Below are 25,051 nucleotides of genomic sequence, written 5' to 3'. Positions count from 1 at the left end.
CTCTCCCACCCTCTCTCTCTCTCTCTCTCTCTCTCTCTCTCTCCCCCCCTCAGTCCCTCTCTCTGTCTCTCTCAATAAACAAATTTTATTTTAAAACTATAATAGGTATTAAAACTGTCTTATACTTTTACAAAAAAATCCTTAAAAATAGGGAAAGAAGGATAAAATATTATACATCAGTCTCTACAATTTTTTCTGTGCCGAACTATTTATATGACATTCCATGAAGCAAAATTAATGCAGATCAAAAACAGGAGATTGCCAGGTCATTGGTTCAAGCTCACTCCAGCTGAATTGTGATGTGAAATGCTATGATGGCTCATTACTGCTGGAAAGCTGTTTAGGTCCTACATGAAATAGAATCATCAAAATTCTTAAAGTAAAATGTGAGAGTAGTTTCATGCCTACTAAAAGTGACACCAACTGAAGTTTCTCTTTTAAAGATGAACAAGAAATGAATATTAATTCTTTCATTGCGTCGGAACTGTCCAGGTGTTTCTGAGTCCAGATAAATTTTTAGTTGTGTCAATATTCCAATAACGTTATTAGCTCCACTTTTCAAAAATCTTTAACTATTAACTTACTCTAACAAAAATTACCAGTTACCCATTATGACCAACCATAAATTTGGACAGCCTGCAAAGCTATTAAAAGTCACCTGGAAAAACCCTATTATTCCCTGGCTGGACCATTTTTCCACCTGTTTTTCAATGTCCTCACACAGTGAATAAGATAAACAGTTTGGGGGAGGTAAGAATAGCTTCTACTATTACTCTACCATTACTGAAAACAAGACATAAATTTTGATGGACCACTCTTCAGATCATTTTGGTAGTACACATAGGATTTTGGTATAACAGTCAAATAACTTTCACAGTCGTAGTCATATGAAGTTATACACAGATGTTAACAAAACCTTACATGAATAGATGTTAAATATGTAAAATATATACAAAATTGGATAAGTAAATTTTAAAATCTAAATCCAAGCACTTATTTTTTATTCCAAACTCTCTTCAGGTATTAACAAATATATCTTATTCTATTGCTCCAATGCTATTTTAAGTCCTTCCCTAGGGAAACAATAAGTTATTAATAAAATTAATATTTTAGCATGTTTACAGAGGTTCACGTATTACAATTACAAACTAACGTCACCAGCATGCAAATGTTTCATCATTCCCATACCAATGTCAAAGCAATAATGCACATTATCCTAGTAGAGAATATCACTACATATTTCAAAAATAAAATTATAATTATCTTCAATACATATTTTTAAGCTATATATTCTGAGAAGTACGATCTTCTAAATCCAGTACATTAACCCTCAATCCTAAGCCCCAACATTAATGTAACAGTTGTGATCTCTATGGAAAAAAAAGATTCTAAATTCAAAATTATTTTTTCCCAAAGTTTACTTTTAACTCTAACCTATTGGGTTGAAATGTTAATAAACCGCAACCCAGGTATTTCAACCCCTACCCACAGAATGTGTTTTAATTTTAAAACAACATAATTCTCTTTTCTAGTAATAATTGAGAATGTGAGACACATTTGGTCCACTACTGCAGAGCAACTAAAATTTAACGATGTTTTCATCCTGATTTGGTTTTATATGGCGAACTGGTTCTAAAGACTGGGAATAAACTTTTCACGTTGCAGTGAAAACATACATTACAACATTAATACTATTTCTAAGAGCCAAAATAAATTTCTGGATAAACAATACTAAATTTTAACTCTCAACATCTTACATATTTTTTTCTTTAGGTTTGTTCCTTCAAAAATTGGTTTTTAGATTTTCCTACAATAATGGAAAAGAGATCAATCAAAAGAAAAATTCTCATAGGTATCTGGAAGAAACATCCTGAGGATTGGGAAGGGGGAGTCAATAAAATACAGAAAATTTCATTCCCCAAAAGGCTTGATTGAACTATGTTAACTGCCCATCAATCAAGTTTCTGAAGAGATTTGCATAACTTCACTTGTCTTAACTTTATTTCTGTCAGAAAGGAAGAAAGAAAAAAAAAAGTTTATAATTTTTTTAGGGGAGTAACAAAAAACAAAAAAAGAGGGGAATAAAATGATGCTGGCAGATACTAACTCCTATAAACACTTCACTATATGGAGCAGTATTTAAATGTTCATTAGACTTTAACCACTTAAAAATGAGCATATGGTATTTGTTTCTTGGTATATTCAACTAAAAAAAGATTCATAATTGAAAAACCAAAGTTACTTTTCAGACAGAGACTCAGGTTAGATGCATAGTTTGATTTCTGTAGTTTCTCACAAGTTTACTTAACATGATGTCATTGTTTGGTATGTGCATCTTATGTTCAACTTTGCTTTATAGAAGATTCATCTCTGTTCTATTATATAATTTTATAAGATAAAATTAGTTTACGAAGAGAGTAGTATCACTACTCATCTATTTACAGGTGCCAGTTATTCTTTTAGTGGCAATGTGGCATACAGTGGGGCTTAAAGCTCAGTAACATTTCATACACCAATTGTTCACAGCTACGTCTTATCTCAAAACTTGAATGGTAAAACAAAATTCCTAGATGAAAAAAAAAAATGAACAAGCATCTTTCATTATTTTAGGTTTCCAACTTTTTACTATTAAAATTTCTATGCCTTGCCCACAGTCTGTTAAAATGGAAGTTATAAGCATCAAGGTGCACCTAAGGTTGAGAATTCATATGTGATTAAATTTCTAAAGTGTGTTATATATGATTATGTAATACTGTTCTCTAAACCTGTAGCATCCTACCCTAGATCAGGAAGGCAATCTGGTACACTGAAAAATGTATCTTTCAGCTTTAAGCACAGGTTCTAAAGTTAGAGAAATCGTTGTTGGAAATCCAACTAGCAATGTGTCCCTGGGTCTTCTTATTTAATTAAAAACAAAACAAAACAAAAAACACTACTATGTTGCAGAATTGTTGGGAGAATTAGAGAAAACATACAAAAAGCGCCAAGCACAGCGACAGGCACATAGAAAAAGAAATAAATAATAATTTGCCACTGGCTATTTTTGAAATACAACTAACCTAGAGAATGTGGAACTCAAACTTTCAAAGTCCGTATTTTGGAGGTCACTGAAATAATTTTTTTTTTCCACACTGAAAGAAATTCCTTTGAGTCTAACATCTTCATTTATTCAACAGTATTTATTTGGTGCTTCAGACATATGAAAGCATTATTCTTAATGTCAAGGATACCTCAGAGAAGAAATTAGAAGCATCATCCCTTGCCCTCAAAAAACTTACATTTTAGAGGAAGCCAGACATTAGGCAAGCAATTACATAGTTACTTAATTACAATTGTGATCAGTGTTACAAAGAAAGCCTGCTAAAGTGGGAAATGACCTAACAGGATCAGAATTTAAATTTCTATACAAACATCCCACCTCCCACCAAGGGTTTTCAATCACTCCATCTACAATTAAACCTAATCAAAATCTTTGTATAGACATGATCTGTCCCATCTTTCAAACAACAAAATAAACAATTAACCTGATTCTGGCCATTTTTATGTTCAGAACTATATACTGAAACTATACCTGCTATATAAAACCTACAAATTAATTTCAAGTATTCCACATAGTGGGTTCTTAATGAAAGAGAAAGCAAAGATATAATAAGCAGTTGTCAGCTATCAGGCCATGAACTCATTAGAAAATGCATTTCCTGACACATTACGAAACCAGTATTTTCATATACATCCCATTATTCATTTTAACTCATTTTTTAGAATGTTTTTATTAAAATACTTACATATTTATTGCTGAAAAACAAATTATGTCTGTGATTTTTAAGATCAGAACAATTCTAATTTCCTTACTAAAAGAGAACTCTTCTTTGCTCAGGTACCTTTTAAATATGCCACCTTATGTTTTATTTTTAATCTGGTAATATCCAGTTTAAAGACAACTTCAAGATTCTTATCTTCAGAAGTTAGCACACTGTTGTAGAACAGTGCCATTAAAGTCCCAAGTGAATAATAATAAAGGGGAAAACTGAGAGATCAAATCAATGCTCTCATCAAAATGAAACTAAGTTTATTGTATGAAATAGAATCTACCTCAATGTTTGTCTTAGATTTAAACAGCGTTCACCCAGAAATTAATGCAACAACAATTAACTCAGAGCAGTCATTGTCAGTTCCCCAAAAGTGGCCTCTTCATCTATATATAGTTCATAAGGCAAGCTAGTCCAGGATTCCTGCTGCCAATTGTAATGAATGGAAGAAACATATTTAAATCAAATAGCACCATCTAGCAGAACCCTCACCACTTTACTTACTAGATGTTACTTGGTGTTCAGTTTGGTAGATTGGACAGCAAAAGTGGCAATTATTTTTCATGGCAGAATCACAGAATTAGGCTAGAAAGGACCACAAATACGTCACATTCTCATTTTTATCTCAGATAATATTTTTTTTTTTTTACAAAGTTATCAGGATACAGACTAGATTCAACTATTCCTGGAAACCTAACTAAAATCCAACATTACTTTGACTCTGAAATTCAACCACCCCGAAAGGTCTCAATACAGTTCAATTCCTTCACTCTCAGTAATATGAGATCCCAATACTCTGTAATCATTAAAACATCTTGTTTTTATCTTTTCAGGTCTATTACAACCAAATGATTAATGCACATAAATTGGGCTGTTATTTCAAAACTTAAGTTCTAGTAACTGCTATTTCTTAACAAGGCTAGAATACTGTCTTTTGTATTTTTCATGGCACATCAACTAAATTCTAAATCTATCTCCTCAGAAAATATCTCTGGAAAACAAAACAAAACCAGCATCGCTCCGTTAATTTTGTTTGTTTTGCTACATCAAGGCCTGCCACCCCTAAATCCTACGGGAATTGTGTGTGTTGCTGCCAACACGAAGATTAGGAAACGTTCCCATCCCTAGGGCAAAAGAAACTTTCAGAAGCCTACTAACTCCCCAAAGCAAGGAGAGAAACTCGGTCGTCTCAGTTTTTGGTTTTTATTCAGGCAGCTACTTCCGAGCGCTAGGTAACCAAAGTAGCTCTTGAAAGATGCTCTCAGACTTTTCCCCCAGTCTGAACCCCCTCGGAAAGGCAGAGCGCGTTCAATGACAAGGATAAGCCTCAAACCTCAGAGTGGATGGAGGTGGTTACTGGGAGTCACTGATCTGCTGCACAGAAAAGAGGGGTTCTTCCTCAGTGGTCACAGTCACTATTCGCTCTCATTTTTAGTAACAACCAAATCACCGTTACAAGTACGTAAGAATAGCAGCAAACAGCCCTGCTTCGCAGTGTGCCGTGACGGTGGCATCCCGGGACGGGAGGGGCTCTCTTCTCGCAGGCCTCCTCTGGGCTCCCACCGGAGTTAACACCTGTGTCTCCCCACTCAACGCTTCTCCCCTTCCGGCAAATCCCTTTTCGGACCACTGCTCCTAGCGCACCCCCAGACAAACCTCCTCCCGCCGGCCGCTGCAGCTCACACAACTCCCACTCCACGCGCCCCACGACCACCGCCCCTCGGGGGCCGCCCCGCCCGGTGCCGAGGCAGCCGCGGCCCCCAGACGTTTGGAAGGGAGGCGGCAAGTCTCCAAAAAAAGTTCTCCAGCCGCCGCCACGGACTTGGGTCTGCTGCGACAGGCAGAAACACCAGCCTGCTCCAGCAGATCCCGCTTCTCGCCAGCACACTTTTCCTCCCCCAAGAACTCGGTCCTTCTTAGTCTCCCAAACTTGAGCGGCGCCCGACCACCCCGGTCCCGCTAGGCACGGGGCACCACGAACGCCCAGTCCCTCCGCGGGCTGGAAAAAGCCCGGACGCCCACCCAGCCCACGCCCGCACACGCCCTCCGCGCCCAGCGCGCGTCTCCGCGCCCCGCGGGGCCCCGCTCGGTCGCTCCGCGCCCGGCTTCCGCCCGCCGCGCGCCCGGCACCGCCGCCCTCGACTCGTCCGGCGATCCCGGCCCCAAATCCCGGCGCCGGAGCCCCGGCCGCAGCGCCCCTCGCGCTGCCTGCCCTGAGCCCAGCCCGCCGCTCCAAACACCCACATTCCCACCGCGAGCCCTCCTCCACGCAGCTGCCCCCTCCCGCCCCCTCCGCGACCCTCGGCAGCGCTCTGGGTCCCCGCAGCCCCGGACCCCAGCTCTAAAGTTACTTTGTGAGGAGGTGAACCCGTAGGTTATTTCCCCCAATCACCCAAACAAGTTTCCGTCCTCGGCACCAGCACCGCCACCGCCCCCCAGCACACTCGTTCCCTCCCGCCGGCAGCCCCCCAAGGCCGCCCGCCCCGCGCGAGCACCTCCTGGGAAACAGCCGCTCCCCGCACCGCACGCCCCCACCTCGCGTACCCCTCCCCCTGCCAGCCCACCCCCGGCTCTCCCCGGGCGGAGAGTGTCTGGGTCTGTGTGTCTCCAAGAGAGTGTGCGAGTGCGTGCGTGTGTGTGCGCGCGTGTGAAGGCGGAGGTGGGTGAGAAGCGGAGACACTTACTTCTCCCGGGCCTGGCTGTCGGACGGGACGGCGCTGCTGTTACTCTTGCCTTTGCCGTACATGCTTGTGCCGAGAGCAGCTCCCACTGTCACGCACCTGTCAACCCATCACAGCCTCCCCGGGAACAGCCCCGTCCCCATGGCGACCCACGCAGCCACCCCCACTATTGGCCGCCCCACGCTAAAGCTCCGCCCCCTTCGCCCAGGCAACGCGCGAGACTGACAGGCCTCCTCCTCCCTCAGGCCTTCCGAAGCGCGCGGTGGCGGCTACAGCCTAAGCGGCAGTCTCCTCCCTCCTTCCCTCCCTCCCGGGTTCCCTCCCTCCTTCCCTCTCCGCTCTCCTCCCTCCTCCCGCTCTCTTTCCCCCCTCCCCCCTTCGAACCCCGGCGCAAGGGGGGAATTAGAAACTGCTCTAGAAGGATTTTAAACAACTGGCTGTTCTCTCTGCCGCCGCCCCTCCCCCCGCGCCGCCCGCGCTCGACTCCTCACTGGAGAGAAGGCGCCGGGAGGAGGGGAAAGTGCGGCCTGGAATCGCTGGTAGGAGCCGGCGGAGCTGGAGCTGTGGCGGCCCCAGACTTTGGGGCGCCCGCCGAGTACACAGACAGACATACGGCCCCAGCTTTCGTGGGAGCCCCCACCAGCCCTCTCTCCTGCTCCTCTCCTGTCTGTGACCCCGCGCCAGTACCCTGGATTGATCTCTACAGCCCTCAGCCGTTCTCCCTGGGGTGTCGACCCCCCTCCCCCGTCCCCCCACCACGCCCTGCTCCCAGAGGGCCGCAGGCAGGGGACACCCGCGCAGTTCCCTGAACCTTCTGTTTGAGCGACCCAGAGCGTCTCGCTTTCCCTCCTGGGTAGAGATTGTCTCTCCCGCCCTCGGCGGGCGCCGCTGGGGTGGCGTCGCCTCGCCCCCGGGGCCGCACCCTGCTTCCCTGGGGAACACCCTGCCTCAGGCCTGCCTCCCCTCTTTAGAGGTGAGCCTCCCCGTCCCAAAATGGCCCAGTGATTCCTGGGGACTCACTGGCCCCTGCACGGGACCCTCGAAGCTCTGTGACACGCCGTGCAACAGCTCCCTTGCCAGAAATGCTGCAGAAAAGGGCCCCAGGCATTCCCACCTGGCCTGGTTTTCCAGCCTTGGTCGGTGATGCCTACTCATCCTAACCTTTGAAGTGGAAAGGGCCCCAGAAGGCCTTTAAAGACAGCTCAGCTGTTGTCCATCAGAGTAGGCCCCAACCCTCCTTCAAGGTGTACAAAATTGTGCCACATCTGAAAGGCTGCCTGAGAATATTTCTGGATCAAAGCCCCTAATCCCATTTCAGTAAATGTGCAGAAAGTTTCTGTAACACAATCTGGTTCCCGATAGAACTCCATCCTTTATCTTGTGGAGATCCTTGGATGCAAAATCAGAGTGCAAATGGGGTTAGAAAGAAGACTTGGGCATCAAATAGGGAGTGACAGAGGAAGAGGGGTGCAGGTGGGGGTCAGACTGGGGGAAACATCAGGAAAGGGTGAATAGACATGGAACGGCTATGGGAGGGGAGAGGAAATAGGATTTAAATGGGGAAAGCTACCTTTCTGTTTCTCACAGAGCTTTAAGCTTTTAGTAGTAGGACCCTAAAAATGCTTATGGAGATACAAAGATAAATGGAATGGAAAGAAATGGGCTTTATGACCAACATCAGCAAGCGATAGGAATGAAACATCAACAGAAGGTTAAGGAAGGGCAGTTAGTAATAAAGAAAGAGACTCGGAAAACAGATTGGCAACCAAACATAAATCAAAAACTGGGAAAAATGAAGAAGGACCCGCTATTCTAGTGTTAGAGAAGTTTTTTTGTTTTGTTTTTTTAATTGGAAAAGGTAAAGTGTAAAAAGGTAGGAAAGAAGAATAAAAGAAATAGGATTAAATGAAACCATAGAATATGATAGCAAAAGATGGCAAAAACAATAAAGGACCTAAGTTACTATTGAAGGATGCAAGAAAAATAAAAGTGCTGTTATTAAAAGGACAAAAATCCATCCCATAGAAGAATGAAGAAAGTGAGAAATCACATAGGCTTACGTTGATTAATTTCCAAGAGAAGTAATTTGCCATTTCTAATTCAAAATCCCCCTTTCTGTTTACAATGAACTATAGTGATTTGGTGGTGGAGACATGACATTCATGGACTCAGAAGAACGGGAAGGAGTGATGCTGAGTGAGTAAGTCTCTCTTTTAATGAACTTTTGCTCAAAGTGCTCACATGTGTGTAAGGCTGCCACTCTTTGCAGAGTCTACCTTCAGAGTTAGCATATATAATTTGTTGTTCAGTTATCAACTTTCATTGGCTTTAACCCAGAAAATTAGCATCTCAAAGCTCCATGACCCATAGAACACTCCCTATAAGGGACTGCTTTGAGAATGCTGTCAAGGAGGGAGCTATGGCAGCTGCCAATCCATGCCCACACCTGGACTAAGGTAAGGTTTCCATTAAAGATCAAGAGTGGGCTTTGTAATCTAAAAACAAATTCGTTATTATCCTTGCACTAGTGTTGGGATTCTCTATGGTTCTCAGTCATGGCACATTAGAATTGCCCTAAGAGGATTTATTTTTTGTTGGGTTTTGTTGGTTTGGTTTTAAATACAGGTTTCTGGGACATCCCCCGCCCCCGCCCTCAACTAACTCACTCAGAAACTTTGTGGATGGACCCTGGCCTCTGTATTTTTTTGTAAGTTCCAAGTGATTCTTATATGTAATTAGGACTGCTTAACTCTGCTCTTCAGTGTCCATTTAAACACAGCCAATAAACACAATCAGATCTCAAAGCAAGATTTTTAGGTTGTGGCTATACACAGCAGATGACCCTCCCTACATAAGGCATTAAGACATCTTTACAGTGGACTTTACTTTCTACCCACTGAGCCAACAGATTTGTTAATAGGATGAAAATGTATGACCACATGTGATCTTATAGCACAAGACCACAAATAGCTATGGTTTAATTTACTATTTCCTAAAGAGAAAAGAAAACAAGAGAAGCTGTTTCCTGTCTACTGCTGCAATGTATTCATTTGATTGGTTTTCACCCACATTTATTACATGGAAAAGTCCTTTGAGTAATGGCATATTTTCTGATATTTAAGAAATAAATAAATTGTAAATCTGCACAGTAGGGTGTGGAATTCAGAATAATATGGTTGGTCTTAGTATCCAGAAAGAATAAAATACGAAAAGGTCTTAGTTCAGAACTTGCCAAGTTAATGTCAGAGTTAACTTTACAAGAACGTTATTATCCAACAAATACACCAAGTGAAAACATGACTATCCCTATACGTGGTAACCTTAAAGCTTCAGTAGTAATCAAATCAATTGTCATTAAAACATCTCAGCAGCTATCTGAACCATCTCTATTTTATTTTCTTGTTAATGTTTACACATGTAAATAAAATGCTTCTTTGCCCTTGTTCAAATTATTTTGAGTACAAAGAGTGTTCTTTGCATCAGCAACTGTATCTCGTGGGGCCAATATTGTAATTAATGAGATTTGAAACACATATTCACAGCCAAATTTGAGATCCCAGACACAGAATTGAAGATCCATTGTCTGTTTGTTTTCATTTTTAAGAAAGGAGAAGACAGGAGATTAAGTCTTCCTGTAAATAACCACAATATATTTTTTAGAAGTTAATTGCTTTTTTTTTTAACCTCACACATAAGGCCGATTAATCTGGGGGGGCTGGAAGAGAGAAAGAGAGTGCTGACTAGCTGAGCCACCAGAATGAAACACATGTATTTGAGGGTTTTTTTTTCTTTATTCTTTCAGATATAGAACACCACAATTACTCAATCATTAGGTCTTTCTCCCCTGCCCTGGTTTTGTTTGTGTACAAATGCACAATTTTCTCTTTTTGGAAATTACATCTTATTCTTGGAAGTCTTTATCATTTTAAAATAGGCAGTTTGTATACCACCCTGCTCTAGATTATGCATTTCTTTGATCCTCATTTTTTCTATAAAACATTAAGGTTAATAATGTCCATATTCTTATAGTGCATGGAACTTTAGAAAAGATTTCCCTTTGCTATATAGAACAAAGAGGCTACCTCTTTAACTTTAAATAGAAACTAATGGTGAATTTAATTATTTGCATCACAGAGTATACTTAGCATGTTAACTTGAAAAAAAAACATTTAGAGTAGAAAATGTTTAGAAAAATTAAAATAAACATTGAAATGTATTAAAATTAATTTTCTTGTTCTGGGGTAATTTTTTCAAAGGCCGAAAATTTTCTATTATTAATTTGTTTCATAAACTAGTTTATGAAAAATATCTTACATTCATATCCTTTTCATTTCAAATCATTTAACAGATATCTGTTTGTGAATAGTCATTATACCTGTTAATTAAATTTTCCTAACCAGCTTTTTTAACTGGGTAAACTGAGTCCTAGAAAGATTTATTAGCATGATCTGATCCATAAAGAGAACAGAACTCGTTCCAGGATGAGAACTCTGTGTTCCTGGCTGACAGTACTGTTCTCAGACCACGGAGCCGCACCTCTTTCTCTCAGAAGTGACTATTCCACAGAGGAATGTGAGCAAGCTCTGAGATGTTTGTCACTCAAACTACTGTATGAAACTTCACTCCCAGGCAGAACAGACTAGCATGCTTAGATTCACAAACTGCTTACATGCCATGTACCAAAGTAATTGAATGAATAGAGTCATTACAACTGTAATACTATGCAACGTGGTCTCTTATACCAGAATAATAAATGAAATGGGGCCTCAAATTAACATTATTTGACACACTGTTATTGGTTTAACATCAGTTAATCTGAGGCAATGACTGTTTTCTTAACCTATTGCCCTAGATTTTTAAAATCCCAATTTAGCTATACATAAACATTTACCAATGGGTTAGGAGAGACTGTACAGATCTACTGGTTCTAAACCGTTCCATCTCTAGAGTGCCTAGTCTTTTTTAGCACCATCAAGATTTCAAGTTTAATAACTTAGAAAAAAATAATCCTGATATAAAAAACTGCACATAAGCTGAAGATGATGAAAAATGAAAAAAAGTGGGGCTACCACGTATTGCAATTTCACACACTTTAGCACATTTTGCAAAACAAATCCCGAGTGTTGCAGTGTTCACTGGCTGGCTTTTTGTCATTAAATGTTGAAAGTTATGTAATAGAAAGTGTGCCAAAGAGTGTTCTTTATTCAAAAGTATTACTATTTTTTCAGTGCATTCCTAAATCTTCACAATGGTTTTTCACCTACTAAGGTTATGCCAATATGATGTCTTTGCACTCTTGGATTTGACAAAGGCCCCAGTCTCATGAAGGAGGCTGTGAACATTCCAGGCAGTGTCATTTCCTCCTGTTAGAAATGGAAACATAGGGGGAAAAATAACTACTCATTTGTTTTTCATTATTTTCCAACATTATGGGGTCCTCTCAACGAAGTGTGTCAAAAAAAGAAGGTGATAAATTATTCCACTATTATATTTTATTTATCTTGAAATAGTTTGACTATAAGGGGTTAAGATACATATTTTAACCTCTTTAGCTGTATTAAAAATATGTTTAAGACAAGGACTGAATTGGGGTACCTGGTCACTTAAGTGTCTGTTGATTTCAGCTCAGGTAAAGGTCTCACGGTTTGTGAGATTGAGCCCTGTGTTGGGCTGTGTTGGCAGCGAGGAGCCTGCTTAGGATTCTCTCTCTCCCTCTCTCTGCTCCTCCCCCACTTGCACACACTCAGGCTCTTTCTTTCTCTCTCTCAAAAATAAACATTAAAAAAAAAAAAGGCGCTGAATATAGCCATTGCCAATAATAAGCAGGGTCATGTATACTTGTCAAAGATACAGAAGGTACTTACATTTTATTTATTTTGGTGTGCTCAAAAAGTCTTTGAAACCAGTTGGGCTCCTTCTATATATTCCAGTATCTGGAGATTTCTAAGTAGTCTGTGGTGGCAATTGCTACCTGTTAGCATCATCATCATTAGATTATACATGTATAAACCAGATTCCTCGTCAGACACATAATTCTATAATCTTGTTATCATCAGCTTTTCAAACTCTCCAGGTGTTTTTCCTTGGACCTAAATTCTTGAAGCAGAGGATAGACAGATTCCCTGCCACATGGTGCTGAGCTATTGACTACTGCATGGCAAATCTCCATTAGCCTCACTCAGCTTCTAAGATCCAAGTTGTCTGTGGTATTGGGGGCCAGTGTTAAGAAAGTTAAGAAAGAATACATTTTTGTGATATGGTCTGCTACTACTCTGCTTACCTTCTACCCTGTCTTCCCTCTAACACTCATGGGAGTTTTACTTCTTTGAGGATAACCTTGATCACTGTCTATAGTCCTATGAACACTACTTAGGGCTAAAGTTGTTGCTTTGCTAAGTTCGTTGCTCTGAGTTAAGGAGAATTGTGGCCAAGGACGCTGACCCATGGAATATTGTTCTTTGGCACAGTGTTTGAGGCTGAGGTGCCCAGAAATTAGAGTCTTTAGCAATACTGTATACGTTTACTCTGGCTTTTCTGTCTGGTTCTTCTAGGAAGGAAGTAGACAAACAGCTCACTCTGTTAATGAAAGTAGGTAGTCTGCAGAGAAGGGTAGCCAAGGAAGAATCCAGTTCTGGACACCTTCACCCACCCCTCTGGAAGAGTTATCCCCATATCCCAACTTTCTTGCACTGCTTCCGTTGTTCTTGCCTTGGCTCTTGTGTCTTTTTAGGAGGTACCAGCTCTGTTGTCCAGTTTGGTTGTTTTCTTCATTTTATTTTATTTATTTTTTTTTTCAACGTTTATTTATTTTTGGGACAGAGAGAGACAGAGCATGAATGGGCGAGGGGCAGAGAGAGAGGGAGACACAGAATCGGAAACAGGCTCCAGGCTCTGAGCCATCAGCCCAGAGCCCGACGCGGGGCTCGAACTCACGGACCGTGAGATCGTGACCTGGCTGAAGTCGGACGCTTAACCGACTGCGCCACCCAGGCGCCCCTGTTTTCTTCATTTTAAAGGAGCATTTGTCATTTGTGGCACAAGGAGGCATATGTCACATACATGTCTCAGGAACCTTCTAAAGACCTTCACTAAAGGGCTGTGAGAGGAGGCGGAGGAGAGGGGGAAGAGATGGGCAACAGAACTACATCTCTGCAGCTTCTAGCCTGTGTTGGTTGCTCCAAAGGGTTTTACCACATAACCTCCCATCTTTCCATTCCTTCTTTTACCTGTTCTGTCTTCCCTCTTCCCATTCTTTTCCCCCCAATCCCTGACAAAAGGACAAAGGTGAGAGAACTAGGGAAGTTTCATGGAAACATATTAGATTGAAAATATATGAAACTGCTATTTTTGTAAGTCAAAAATGTTTGACTGCTTAACAGTGTTACATGGTTCAACTTCAACTATGCAAGAATTTCAGTTCTTGCAAGCCACATCACAGACTTCTTAGGTATTAACAAAAGTAATATTTATCAAGCTTTATAATATGCCGGGCGCCAAGTGCTTTACACAGAGTATCTCGCTCAGTGATCTTTGCAATCCTTAGAGGTAGGTTTTATTATTCACATATTTTGCTGGTTCACACAACTAGTGAATGATGGGATTGTAATTCACATCCATGCAGCCTATCTGTTCAGGCCTTCTCAGAATCCAATACAGAGATCCTTCCAACCACTCTTGCCCCTTAATATTTACTCTTTCATGTACTCAATTCTAGAAATGCAAGCTTCTTAGTGAATTCAGGTTGGATTAAATACAGGCAAGACCACTCAAGCAGGGTTTATGGGATCTTACTTCAGCATGGTAAGCAGCAGTGAATTCTGTTCTTACACCTAAACATCCTGATTAGGCAAAATCAGAAACACCAAGCCACACCCTGCTTTATTTCAGCCTTGGACTTTATCAAGTACATCATTTCCTCCCATTTGACTATTGTAAAGTAAATACCTTGGCTTATTGAAGGACATTAAAAGAAGAAGTGATTTGGTATGAATCTATTTCTCTTTTGATATTTAAAAGAGATACATATTCTCTGTATTCCTACTAGATTGCTCAATTCATGTCTTCTTTCCAATCTTCACCTTGTTCATTTCTCTTTCAGTTAATCACATTTCCCAGATCTAGGTGGCTCTGAGATCTGTAGTGGATAAAACCCAAAAACCAAGATCTTTGTTTTAATTCACATTCTGCTTAGGTTAAGGGAGACCTGGATCACTGGGTCACATCACCATCCAGTCACTGGATCACTATAAATATGTGCCCTACCTCTGGAAATGATCACAAACTGTTTCCCTGCATCTAAATAAGTAGATTGCGATTCCTTTGAGGGTTGTTTTTTGTTGTTGTTTTGGGATTTTTACCCCCCAGTGTGGGTTGTTTCCTGGTAGATTATTGTATTTCATGTTACCTTTCCTTTGCTTCTTTGTTTTGTTTTGTTTTGTTTTTTTGGCTTCACTTCCTCCTTCTATTGTTGTAGATGTCTTTTTCCTCTCATCACTTTTCCTGTTGCCTTTCCAATTGGGTGGGGCCCCCATCCAATTCACTCACTGTCTGGCTCTAGAGTATCTTTAGTCCCAGGGGAAAACAATCTTGTGCCAAATAGTTAGAATCCCTGGGGCATCAGAAGAAAGATCCCAGAGACTAAGTATCCCTAAAATTTTCCTTTATTGATTTTATGTTAGAATGAAATCCAAGGATGCCTAATTAGGGGGAAAAAAATTCATCCTTTTGGCCTCCTAATCCCAGACCATTCTGAACTCTGACAGCACCAACATCCATCAAATCAAACAATGAAATCAACTTTGGTTACTTAGCATAATAGAAATAAACTTGTAATATTCTATTAGTGAAGGATCAATGTCTCCTGTCTTGAAAATAAACATCAGAGCTTGGCCTCAACATTTATGTAGCAGCAGGAGACCATTATTTTGTGGCAACATTCGATTACATTGACATCAAGACAGATTTATTAAATTAATAAATAGTACATGATTTTCAGCCTTTCATTTCCAACCGTCACCACCACCCCACTCCTCAAGGTGATCTTCTGAAATCCTTCATCCTTATTATCTATGACCTCTATTTCCTTTTTGTTGTTTGTCATTTTATACGCAAATTAATATTTTTAGTATCTATTTTTTCAGATGGAAATATTTAATTGGTTATTAAGAAGAAAGCTAATAATGAGAATCATCAAATTATTAATTGTTAAAATATTTTAGTGGTGTAATATTTGAAAAGGAAGTATTTCAGATATGCTTTTCAGAGTTCTGAATGTGGCTAATAACAAAAGGCCACAACTTCTGCTGTCTCTTCCTCTAACTTGCAACCTCAGGGCCTTTGCCCTGGCTGTTTCCTCTGCCTGGAAAGTTCTTCCTTCTGTTCTTTGCATAGTTGTTTTTTTTTTTTTTTTTTCTCATACTTAAGTCTGCTGGAATGTCATTTCCACAGAAAGGTTTTCTCTAAGATTCCTTTTTAAAGTGCTTATTCCCCCATCCTCAGTCACTGTTCCTCCTGCTGCTCTGTTTTATTTTCTTTTTTATCACATGTCATATTTGAAAATGTCCATGATTTGAATTACTCTGTTGGCTTGCATAGTCCACGTGGGCAGTGGTCTTATCCTTCTTCTCATACTAGATCTCTATGTCTTAAGACCTGGAACAGTACCAGATACCCAACAGCGCTCACTAAACAAATGTTCATGGACTGACTGGATGGATGAATGAATGAATGAATGAATAAATAAATAAATGAATGAATCTAATAAAACAGTCATACATGAGTAACCTCAGATCCTAGCTCACTTAGATATTTGCAACATGCAATCTTTCCAGCCCTCTGCCCTACCGCTCCAATGCAGGGGATCCTTATATTTTTAGAAACAATAGTGATTGGACAGAGAGTACCAGCACACCTTCAGATTTTAGGCTTCTGCTCTTACTCCAATTTATTGTTCCAGCATCTAAATCAATTTAGCAGAATCTTGGTGAGCAGGACATGAGAGAGAGAAGTATTTTCTCCTCTTTTGTATCTCCACAGATGTAACTTACTTAGAGTTCCAAGTGGCTTAATGTTGCTGACAATAAGGAAACAAGTAGCACATAGTCAGCAGATTAGTTTTCAGTAATAAGCTTTCATTATGTTACTCTCCTACTCAGAAACCTCAATGCCTCCTCACTGCCTATAGGATAACTTTCTCTCCCCTCAGATTTTAATCTAATCTGATCCATCAGTACCTACAGCCTTCACTATGTTGTAGTTACTTATGCATGTCTGTCTTCCCTACCAGAGTATATATTCCTTGAAAACAGCCTCTTCATTCACAGACGCTTATAGAATACCTACATGTTGAGCCTTATATGAGCCTTATATGAATATATGAATATATTGTTGAAGAAGATGTTTCCCTGCTTTCAAGCCCTACAATTCCTACCCCAGTTTCTACTTTGCCTTCGGGAAATGATTACTAATGTTTCTGGAATTAAATTTTAGTTCCAGTAGCTGCAGTCTAAAAACCTGGATTTGGATTCCCTGCTCCATTATTAGCTGTGTGATCTTAGCCAAGTCGCTTAACTTCTCAGTGTCTCAGTTTTATCAGTTGCAAACTGAGATGTTACTACTGTATGTTAGGGTTATAATGAGGAGTGAATGAGAGAATGCACATACTGGGTCTAGCAAAGAGCTTGGCATATCATACGTGCTTAGCGAATGTTTTCTTCCTCAGAGTTGGGGCATGCCCTATGTGGTCTGTTACTTTTCAAATATACCTGGCACATCTGTCAACACTGTATTACTTCAATCATATCATGAGTACTATGAGTTCCTCTTGCCTTGCATGACTTTCCCTAGTCCTATCCAATTCTTAACTCCTTTGAAAGACATTCTCTGCTCTTATAATTATATCACACATAATAAGTGGCCTTTTACTAGAACTTAACAGTTCCTGGGTCTCATCTCTGAAATGAGTATAACTGTAAGGATAATAATTGTGATTCTTTAGCAGAGCCCAAGATGGTCCTATATTGATAGCATGCATCTGCTATCTCTTATCTGAATTTAGTAACTAGAAAACGTGATGCCAAATTCAACAGCTTCTGTCTTGGTTGCAGTTGGTCACTGTGATGACGTCATTCCAAGTTTCATGGATTCAAGGGTGAAAACAAGAATTTTGATGTCATTTAGTCAAATCTACAAAGAAGGATGTTCCACAGTGTTCCTTAATCCCAGTGAAGAAACTCTTATCTTTAACTGTTAATACAATGTTAAGTACTTTTCCTCATTGAATCGGCAATGCAATGGGAAAAAAATTAAGTCATCCTCCTCCTCATAATAAGCCTGCATATACTTCAAGACCGTCATCAAGTAATCCTCTTCTCCCAAATGAACAATCAAAATATTTATTTGCATAGCTAATATCACAGACGGTCTAGGCAAATAGACAAAGTCTCTCTCCTGTGAATACTATTAGCTTGTAGTTCATGGTTTAGGCAACTGCTCTAGAGTGAAATAAAATCTTCAGAGACTTCTACTGGTCAATCAACACTTAAAATGTTTTTCTAAGCTACTCCTGGTAATTGGAATCTTTTAAGCATTTGTTAAAGGTAGAATGGTAATACTTAAAACAGTAGCAGTATAGTCATCCACTCAACAAGCATTCATTGAATACCTACCGTATGTAGTATAGAGCAACATAGTATTTTGCTAAGCAATAGGTGGGGGTGATGGAAGAATCTGTTAGAAGCAGTAGCCACCGTAAAGAACTTAAAAGAAAGACACAAAGCTTTGCTAAATACTTACCATGAGCCAGGCACTGCGCTAAGTGCTGAGGATGCACATATAAAGTTTCTTTGAGGAGCTCATAATCTAGAGAGGAGTATACCAGCCTTATATTTCAATATGGCATTTTAAGTGTTATGAAGGATGTTAGTGGCACTGGGTATTCTGGGTCATGGAGGACTACTTCTACCTGGAGTTTGCTTGACAGGTGAGAGGAGCCTGGACTAAGGAATAAAGCTTAGCTAAATTAAAATAATAATAATAATAATAATAATAATAATAATAATAACAACCTAAAAAATAACACAGGGAAGGGCATTTCAACAATGGGAGCTACGTATACTAAGGCAGAAAGGGAAGAGAGATCATGCACATTCCAGAAGCTACAAGGAATTTGCCTGTAGTGGGAAGACTGGAGACCATTGTGGAGATAAAGCTGGCGAGTCAGCAAAGACTGATTCATGAAGAGTTTTGTATGAGCACTATGAAAAAGACTGGGCTTTAAATCCTTGAGTAGCCTTGGGAAGCCACTAGAGGATTTTAGGCAGAGGAATTACCTGATCAGATTTGTAATTTAGAAAAATCACTCTGACCTTTGTGTGAAGGAGAGATGGGAGAGTCAATGGAGGCAGGGAAGTGGAGGGGTTATTACAAGGATCCAGGTGGTAACTGATGCAGGAAGGACCCAAGCTAGGTGCAGTAAGGGATGGAAAAGAGAGAATCACATATGACCTAGAGATGGAGAAAAAGGAGAACTGGGACTACTGTGTATACATTTCATAAGATCAGGCAAAGATTATCTATTTGACCATCTTCACATATCTTTCACATAGACAAGGAGAGTTTACTCCATATACTGCATGTACAAGTCCTTTAACTATAAATTACTTAATTTGATAAAACCAAGTTTATTTTTCAGTGAGAATACATCTTTTCAATAACAATGGAAGTTGTTGGGGAAATCAGCATTTTTATTTCTTTTCTTCAGGTTTTTTTTTTTTTAAGTTTATTTATTTTGAGAGAGAGAGAGAGAGAGAGCATGTGCATGACTCAGGTGCCCCTCTCTTCAGGTTTCTAAAGTATAAAGAGCTTCCTAGAATTCCTCCCAACAAACTCCCAAACAGACAAAAATAAACCAAAAATTAGAACCACAACCAAACCAAAGAAAAATTATTTATTTATTTATTTATTTATTTATTTATTTATTCATTCATTCATTCATTCATTCATTTATTTATTTATTTATTTTGAGACAGATAGAGACAAACCATGAGCAGGGGAGGGGCAGAGAGAAGAGAGGCACAGAATCTGAAGCAGGATCCAGGCTCTGAGCTGTCAGCACAGGCCTGATGTGGGGCTCGAACTCATGGACTGTGAGATCATGACCTGAGCCAAAGTTGGATGCCCAACGAACTGAGCCACCCAGGCGCCCCAAAAGAAAAATTATTTTTAAAAAAAGACACACAGAAGGGCACCTGGTTAGCTCAGTTGGTTAAGTGTCTGACTCTTGATTTTGCTCAAGTCATGATCTCACAGTCCTTGAGATCAAACCTTACATCAGGCTCTGTGCTGATGGGCGCCTAGCCTGCTTGGGATTCTCTCTCCTTCTCTCTCTGCCCCTCCCCTGCTGGTGCTCTATCTCTCAAAATAAACTAACATCTTTTTTAAAAGTTACATAGATACATTGATAGATTCAGGATAAGGAACATTTCAAAATTCTGGCTTAGATCATTTAGACCTTGACTGGAAAAGCTTCCAGATCCTATAGAACTTGCCTGCTGTTGAAGGTTAGGTTCTCTGAAAACAGAGTCTAAGATGAGTATGAAATACACCATGTTTGCTAGGCAGCAACTCCATGAAAGGAGAGGGGAAGAAGTAGGATTGTGTAAAGGAAGAAGTCAGCCCCAGTGCAGGCCTTACAAAGCCTCAGCCAATATACTGCAGATCTCTAGAGAGATATCCTGTGGCCCTGCCAAAATGGCCTGGCTTTTATGCCCTAGTCTCACTCATCTGAGGAGAGCTGCCTTAGGGAGGACATGATCTCTGGAGAGGTGGTTCTTAGCAGCTGAGGCAACCCCTGAAGATGCTGGCACTCCCCCTTGATATCAGGTCCTTCTTTGAAAGGAGACCTCTGTGGATGCCACACCTGCACACCAACGTTTGGATAGAGCTTGAAGACAGACCAGGCCATCTTCCTGGCCTTGGTAGAACTAAGTCTGCATACCTACATCACCTCAACCATATCTCTAGATCTCCTACCCTTATAAGTGCTATTTTCAGAATTATAGAAAAATGAGAAAATGAGAAAAGAATTGAAAGCTGAGTTTAAAATTATTTATTAATAATAAAATACCAGTGGGAATTAAAAGAAAAAAAAAGAAAAAAATGATGTGAGGATATTGTTATCTTACCTTTCTACATGTACAGTGGAAAATCACAGATTTAATAAAATATACTAAGCAATTACATCACTTCATGGAATCCAGCACATTAGAAACTGGCGTAGAGCTCTCCTGAACTATGCAAGTCAACTGTGGTTTCCTTTCTGCATCCAGTCAGTTACAGCCTACCTGAGGGACCTTTATGAAGGCATTTAAATTCTCTTTGCTTGAGTCACTAATAATTGAACAGTACTCATAACAGGAATACTATCATGTTGAAATTATGCCACAAGGTACAAGATGGAAGGGGAGATAATTTTAAAAGCCAATAGGATGACTAAAGAAAAAAATGGCTCATCAGAGTTTAGAATATCAGTCTTTTTCAACATTATGGCAGAGTGAGGGGCAGAAAATAGGATCTTTCATTGTAATTCCTATAATTTAGGAGTATGCACTGAGTTCATAAATTCCTCATCCCTCAGAATTTATCTCTATGGTTAAAACTTACTGATTTAGATTCCATAAATTTGTCATGTTGCGGTAGTAATACAGTTGTAGTGTGTCATTCTGGCTGAGAAAATATTTTATAATGTTTTTTTTTTTTCCCTGAAAAGAAGGAGCCTACTAATATTGTCCAAGCATGTCTTCAAACTTTGGGTCTGCCTATATTTCCATAATGTCAGCTGTGGTCATGACCCATTACCATGGGCCAATAATGACTTACATTTTTAAACCTAATTGACCTATTCTTAACAAATACCACTTTTTCTTACATTATGCAAACTATTTAGAAAATAAATAATAAATAGCCTTTACTTAAAAATATATATATTTCTATTGATCTGGATGGGTTTTTCTGTTCCTCTTCTTTTTTTATTTTTCTAAATTTTTAAATGTTTATTTTTGAGAGAGACAGAGCGTGAGTTTGGGAGGGTCAGAGAGAGAGGGAGACACAGAATCTGAAGCAAGCTTCAGGCTCCAAGCTGTCAGCAGAGAACCCGATGCAAGGCTCGAACCCACGAACTGAGATCATGAACTGAGCCGAAGTCGATGCTCAACTGACTGAGCCACCCAGGCACCCCTTTGTCTTCCTCTTTCATTGTAACCCCTCTATCTACCCCAACTAGTGGGGTTCTGCATTCCTTCCTATATACCAGAGAATGTCTGTCCATCCAACCCTAGGTTAAACCAGATTAGAGCAATAATATAGATCTGAGAAGAAGGTGGAAGAAGAGGGAGAAGGGAGCTCTGAAATGGGTAAATGACAATATGCAAACTAAATGAATATGCTCCCAAAACATGTGAAGAGTAACCACCCCTCACTAGTTTCTCACAAACACCTTGGTCTTGGAGTTTATACCTCACAAACTATATTACTTGCCTATGGAAAATAATGCACTTCAAAGTTGTCATTCCTAAAAGTTGTCATAGCTTAAAAAAAATCCACTAATCAAATTAACTGCTTTGATTTTCAGAATGTATGTGTCTAATCAGCAATGACATTAGATGTCTTTAAAAATTCTTGGGGCGCCTGGGTGGCTTGGTCGGTTAGGTGTCCGACTTCGGCTCAGGTCATGATCTCACAGTCCGTGAGTTCGAGCCCCGCGTCAGGCTCTGTGCTGACAGCTGACAGCTCAGAGCCTGGAGCCTGTTTCAGATTCTGTGTCTCCCTCTCTCTCTGCTCCTCCCCTGTTCATGCTCTGTCTCTCTCTGTCTCAAAAATAAATAAACGTTAAAAAAAAATTTTTTTTTAATTCTTTTTAATTATTGCAGAGAAGATCTTGACACTGCATCCATCACAATTGCCATAGAAGACCCTTGTGGCCCTACCTCCATCGTCTCAGTGTTCACTGTTAGTTCTGGACATTGAATGCCAGAACCTCCATTGCTGTCCTCCCTCCAAAGCCAGAAGCCTCCACTGCCACTTTTGCGAGAAAATGTATTCTGTAAGACACCTACTTCCTCTCATTGTTCTCTTCCAAAACAATTTCTCCTACATGCAAGGTGGATTGCCTGAGCCTAGGTCGTAACTTGTGCGCCATTGCTATAAAAGAAGCTGGGAAAACGCATTTGGGCCTTATGCGGTGGGAAGGCAGGACTCATGCTATGGGGAATTCCTCAAACATAGAAAAAGTATCCGAAAGGTGATAAGCAGCCAGAAAAACCAGAACATGGAAGGCAACCAAATACAGAGCTCAAAATGTGTGCATCAAATTACTGGTAGTGATGGTTAAATTTCCCCAATCATGGAACTGAGGGAAATACTGCTCATCCCCAGGGAGCTGGAGAGGAGTCATTTGAGCACTTCTTGCTGACATCTTTCGTTGTGCTCCAGACTGTTCCAGATGGCAGGAAGTCCCTGCTCAGGCCTCTGGCTGGGACTTTCTCCAAAAGCTGACCCTCAACACTGCACGGGGGCAAGCTGCCAGAGCAGCAGGGAAAGACGACTCACCTACACAGGCACAACCCGTTCTCCAAACACCCTGGAAATATAACTGACACACAGTGGGGAAAAGAACAGGTTTTCAAGCCTTGTTACTATGCATATGCTAATTATTAGGCAGAGGGGAACATGATAATTGAGTTATGAAACAACTAAATAAAAATAGACTACCTGACAGAGAGCTTCTTTACATGACGTTTTTACACAAGAATAAACAATGTGTTCTTTGTAGAGCTTAAAAAAAAAATAAAGAAACAGGGTTAGTTTTATTCTGTAAACTACAGTCTCTTGTTGTAACTAGACTAGCGCTTGTATTTGTTGACATTTTGATTTATAAAAAACCTGAACAAGTTCAATTTCAATAATTCTTGTTGTTCAAGCAATACCAGAGAAATGGGGGAAATATTGATGTCCCCCCCAGCCCCCCACAAATGGCATATGCAAGAGCTTTCAAATTCTCTTTGTTCAACTCTGGGTCAGATTTCATGAAGAAATAATTGAAATTCCTTTTGCTCCCCATTCTTCCATACATAGAGGTTTGTGTTCCCGATGAGCACCAAGAATCTTCCTTCCACAGAACTTTGTCTTTGAAATATGAAATAACCTACTTCCCTCAACTCTTCTCAATCTTATTTCTGTGTTTCAATTGCTCTCCATCCTTAACCACAACAAGGAATGTGTGCTATTTAATTCACTCTTGAAAAATTCAACCTAATGCCTAGAACTAGTGGCATGTGCTAAGAAGTGGCCAAAGTAGGAAGCACCTGGGTGGCTTGATAGGTTAAGTGTCTGACTCTTAGTTTTGGCTCGGGTTGTGATCTCACAGTTCATGGGTTCGAGTCCGCATCAGGCTTTGTGCAGACAGTGGGGAGGCTGCTTGGGATTCTCTCTTTCCCTCTCTCTCTACACCTTTCCCATTCGTGCTCACACATGCATTCTCTCTCAAAATAAATAAATAAACTTAAAAAAAAAAGGTGGGGGGCACCTGAGTGGCTCAGTTGGTTAAGCATCCAACTCTTTGTTTCAGGTTTTGTGATTCAAACCACACATTGGGCTCTGTGCTGACAGTGCAGAGCCTGCTTGGGATTCTCTCTTTTTTCTCTCTCCCTCTTCCCCTTCCCTGTTCATGCTGTCTCTGTCTCTCTACAGATTGACAAATAAACTTAAAAAATAAAAAATTTTAGCCTGGGTGGCTCAGTTGGTTGAGCATCAGACTTTGACTCAGGTCATGATCTCATGGCTGGTGAGTTCAAGCCCCATGTTGAGCTGTCAGCACAGAGCCCAGAGCCTGCTTCAGATTCTATGTCTCCTCTCTCTCTGCCCCTTCCCTGCTCACACTTTGTCTTTCTCTCTCAAAAATAAACATTAAAAAATTTTTTTAAATAAGAAATAAAATTTTTAAAAAATTATTAAAGAAAAGCAGGGGGAGCATAGGTGGCTCAGTCGGTTAAGCGTCTGACTTCACCTCAAGTCATGATCTCATGATTCATGAGTTCGAGTCCAGCATCGGGCTCTGTGCTGACAACTCAGAGTCTGGAGTTGGCTTTGGATTCTGTGTCTCCTTCTCTGTCTGCTCCTCCCCCCACTCACATTCTGTCTCCCTTTCTCTCTCTTTCAGAAATAATAAAAACAAAAAAAATTAATGTTCAAAAAATTAAAAAAAAAATAAAGAAGTGGCCAAAGTAGAACCTAAAGCAGAGAAGTAAAGGGTACTTAGGTTCTAGTTAGCATTTTTTAACACTGAGTCACTGTGGATAAAACCAAGAGTAAATTATACCTATGAAATGGCAAATAGTTCCCCATTTATTCATATTAATGATGAATTTGCATAATATTCTTGGAGATCCTTTGTTTAAGAAGAAAGACAACAAGATAGTAATATATAATAAAACAATTTAGAAGGAGTCCCAGGTAAGCCATGCTTGCTCATAAAATGTTACTTTCTTCACATCAAATGATAAAAGT

The 25,051-nt window shown here is 40.3% G+C and overlaps 2 protein-coding genes across 5 annotated transcripts in view; one reads left to right on the top strand and one right to left on the bottom strand.

Moving 5' to 3' along the window:
• Positions 1 to 6,654, bottom strand: part of SSBP2 (single stranded DNA binding protein 2) — a 322,394-nt gene extending 315,740 nt beyond the window's left edge. For 2 of the 4 annotated variants that reach the window (XM_025924977.2, XM_025924981.2), the window contains exon 1: positions 6,494 to 6,650. In XM_025924977.2, coding sequence (XP_025780762.1) covers positions 6,494 to 6,555 — 62 coding nt within the window. In that variant the 5' untranslated portion in view covers positions 6,556 to 6,650. Of the gene's footprint in view, positions 1 to 6,493 lie in introns of all 4 variants that reach the window. The other 2 variants (XM_025924980.2, XM_025924976.2) reach the window with 2 other exon arrangements.
• A 626-nt stretch (positions 6,655 to 7,280) lies between these two features.
• ATG10 (autophagy related 10) overlaps positions 7,281 to 25,051 on the top strand; it is a 451,299-nt gene continuing 433,528 nt past the window's right edge. Inside the window, exons 1-2 of the mRNA XM_086697556.1 lie at positions 7,281 to 7,463; positions 8,626 to 8,690. The gene's annotated coding sequence lies outside the window, so the exon portion shown is untranslated. The remainder of the gene's footprint in view (positions 7,464 to 8,625; positions 8,691 to 25,051) is intronic.

This window comes from Puma concolor, chromosome A1 (genome assembly GCF_028749965.1).
Source record: "Puma concolor isolate L17-30 chromosome A1, mPumCon1.1.hap2, whole genome shotgun sequence".
Taxonomy (NCBI): domain Eukaryota; kingdom Metazoa; phylum Chordata; class Mammalia; order Carnivora; family Felidae; genus Puma; species Puma concolor.
The sequence above is the reverse complement of the archived record's forward strand: the minus strand, read 5'-3'. Positions and strand labels throughout refer to the sequence as shown.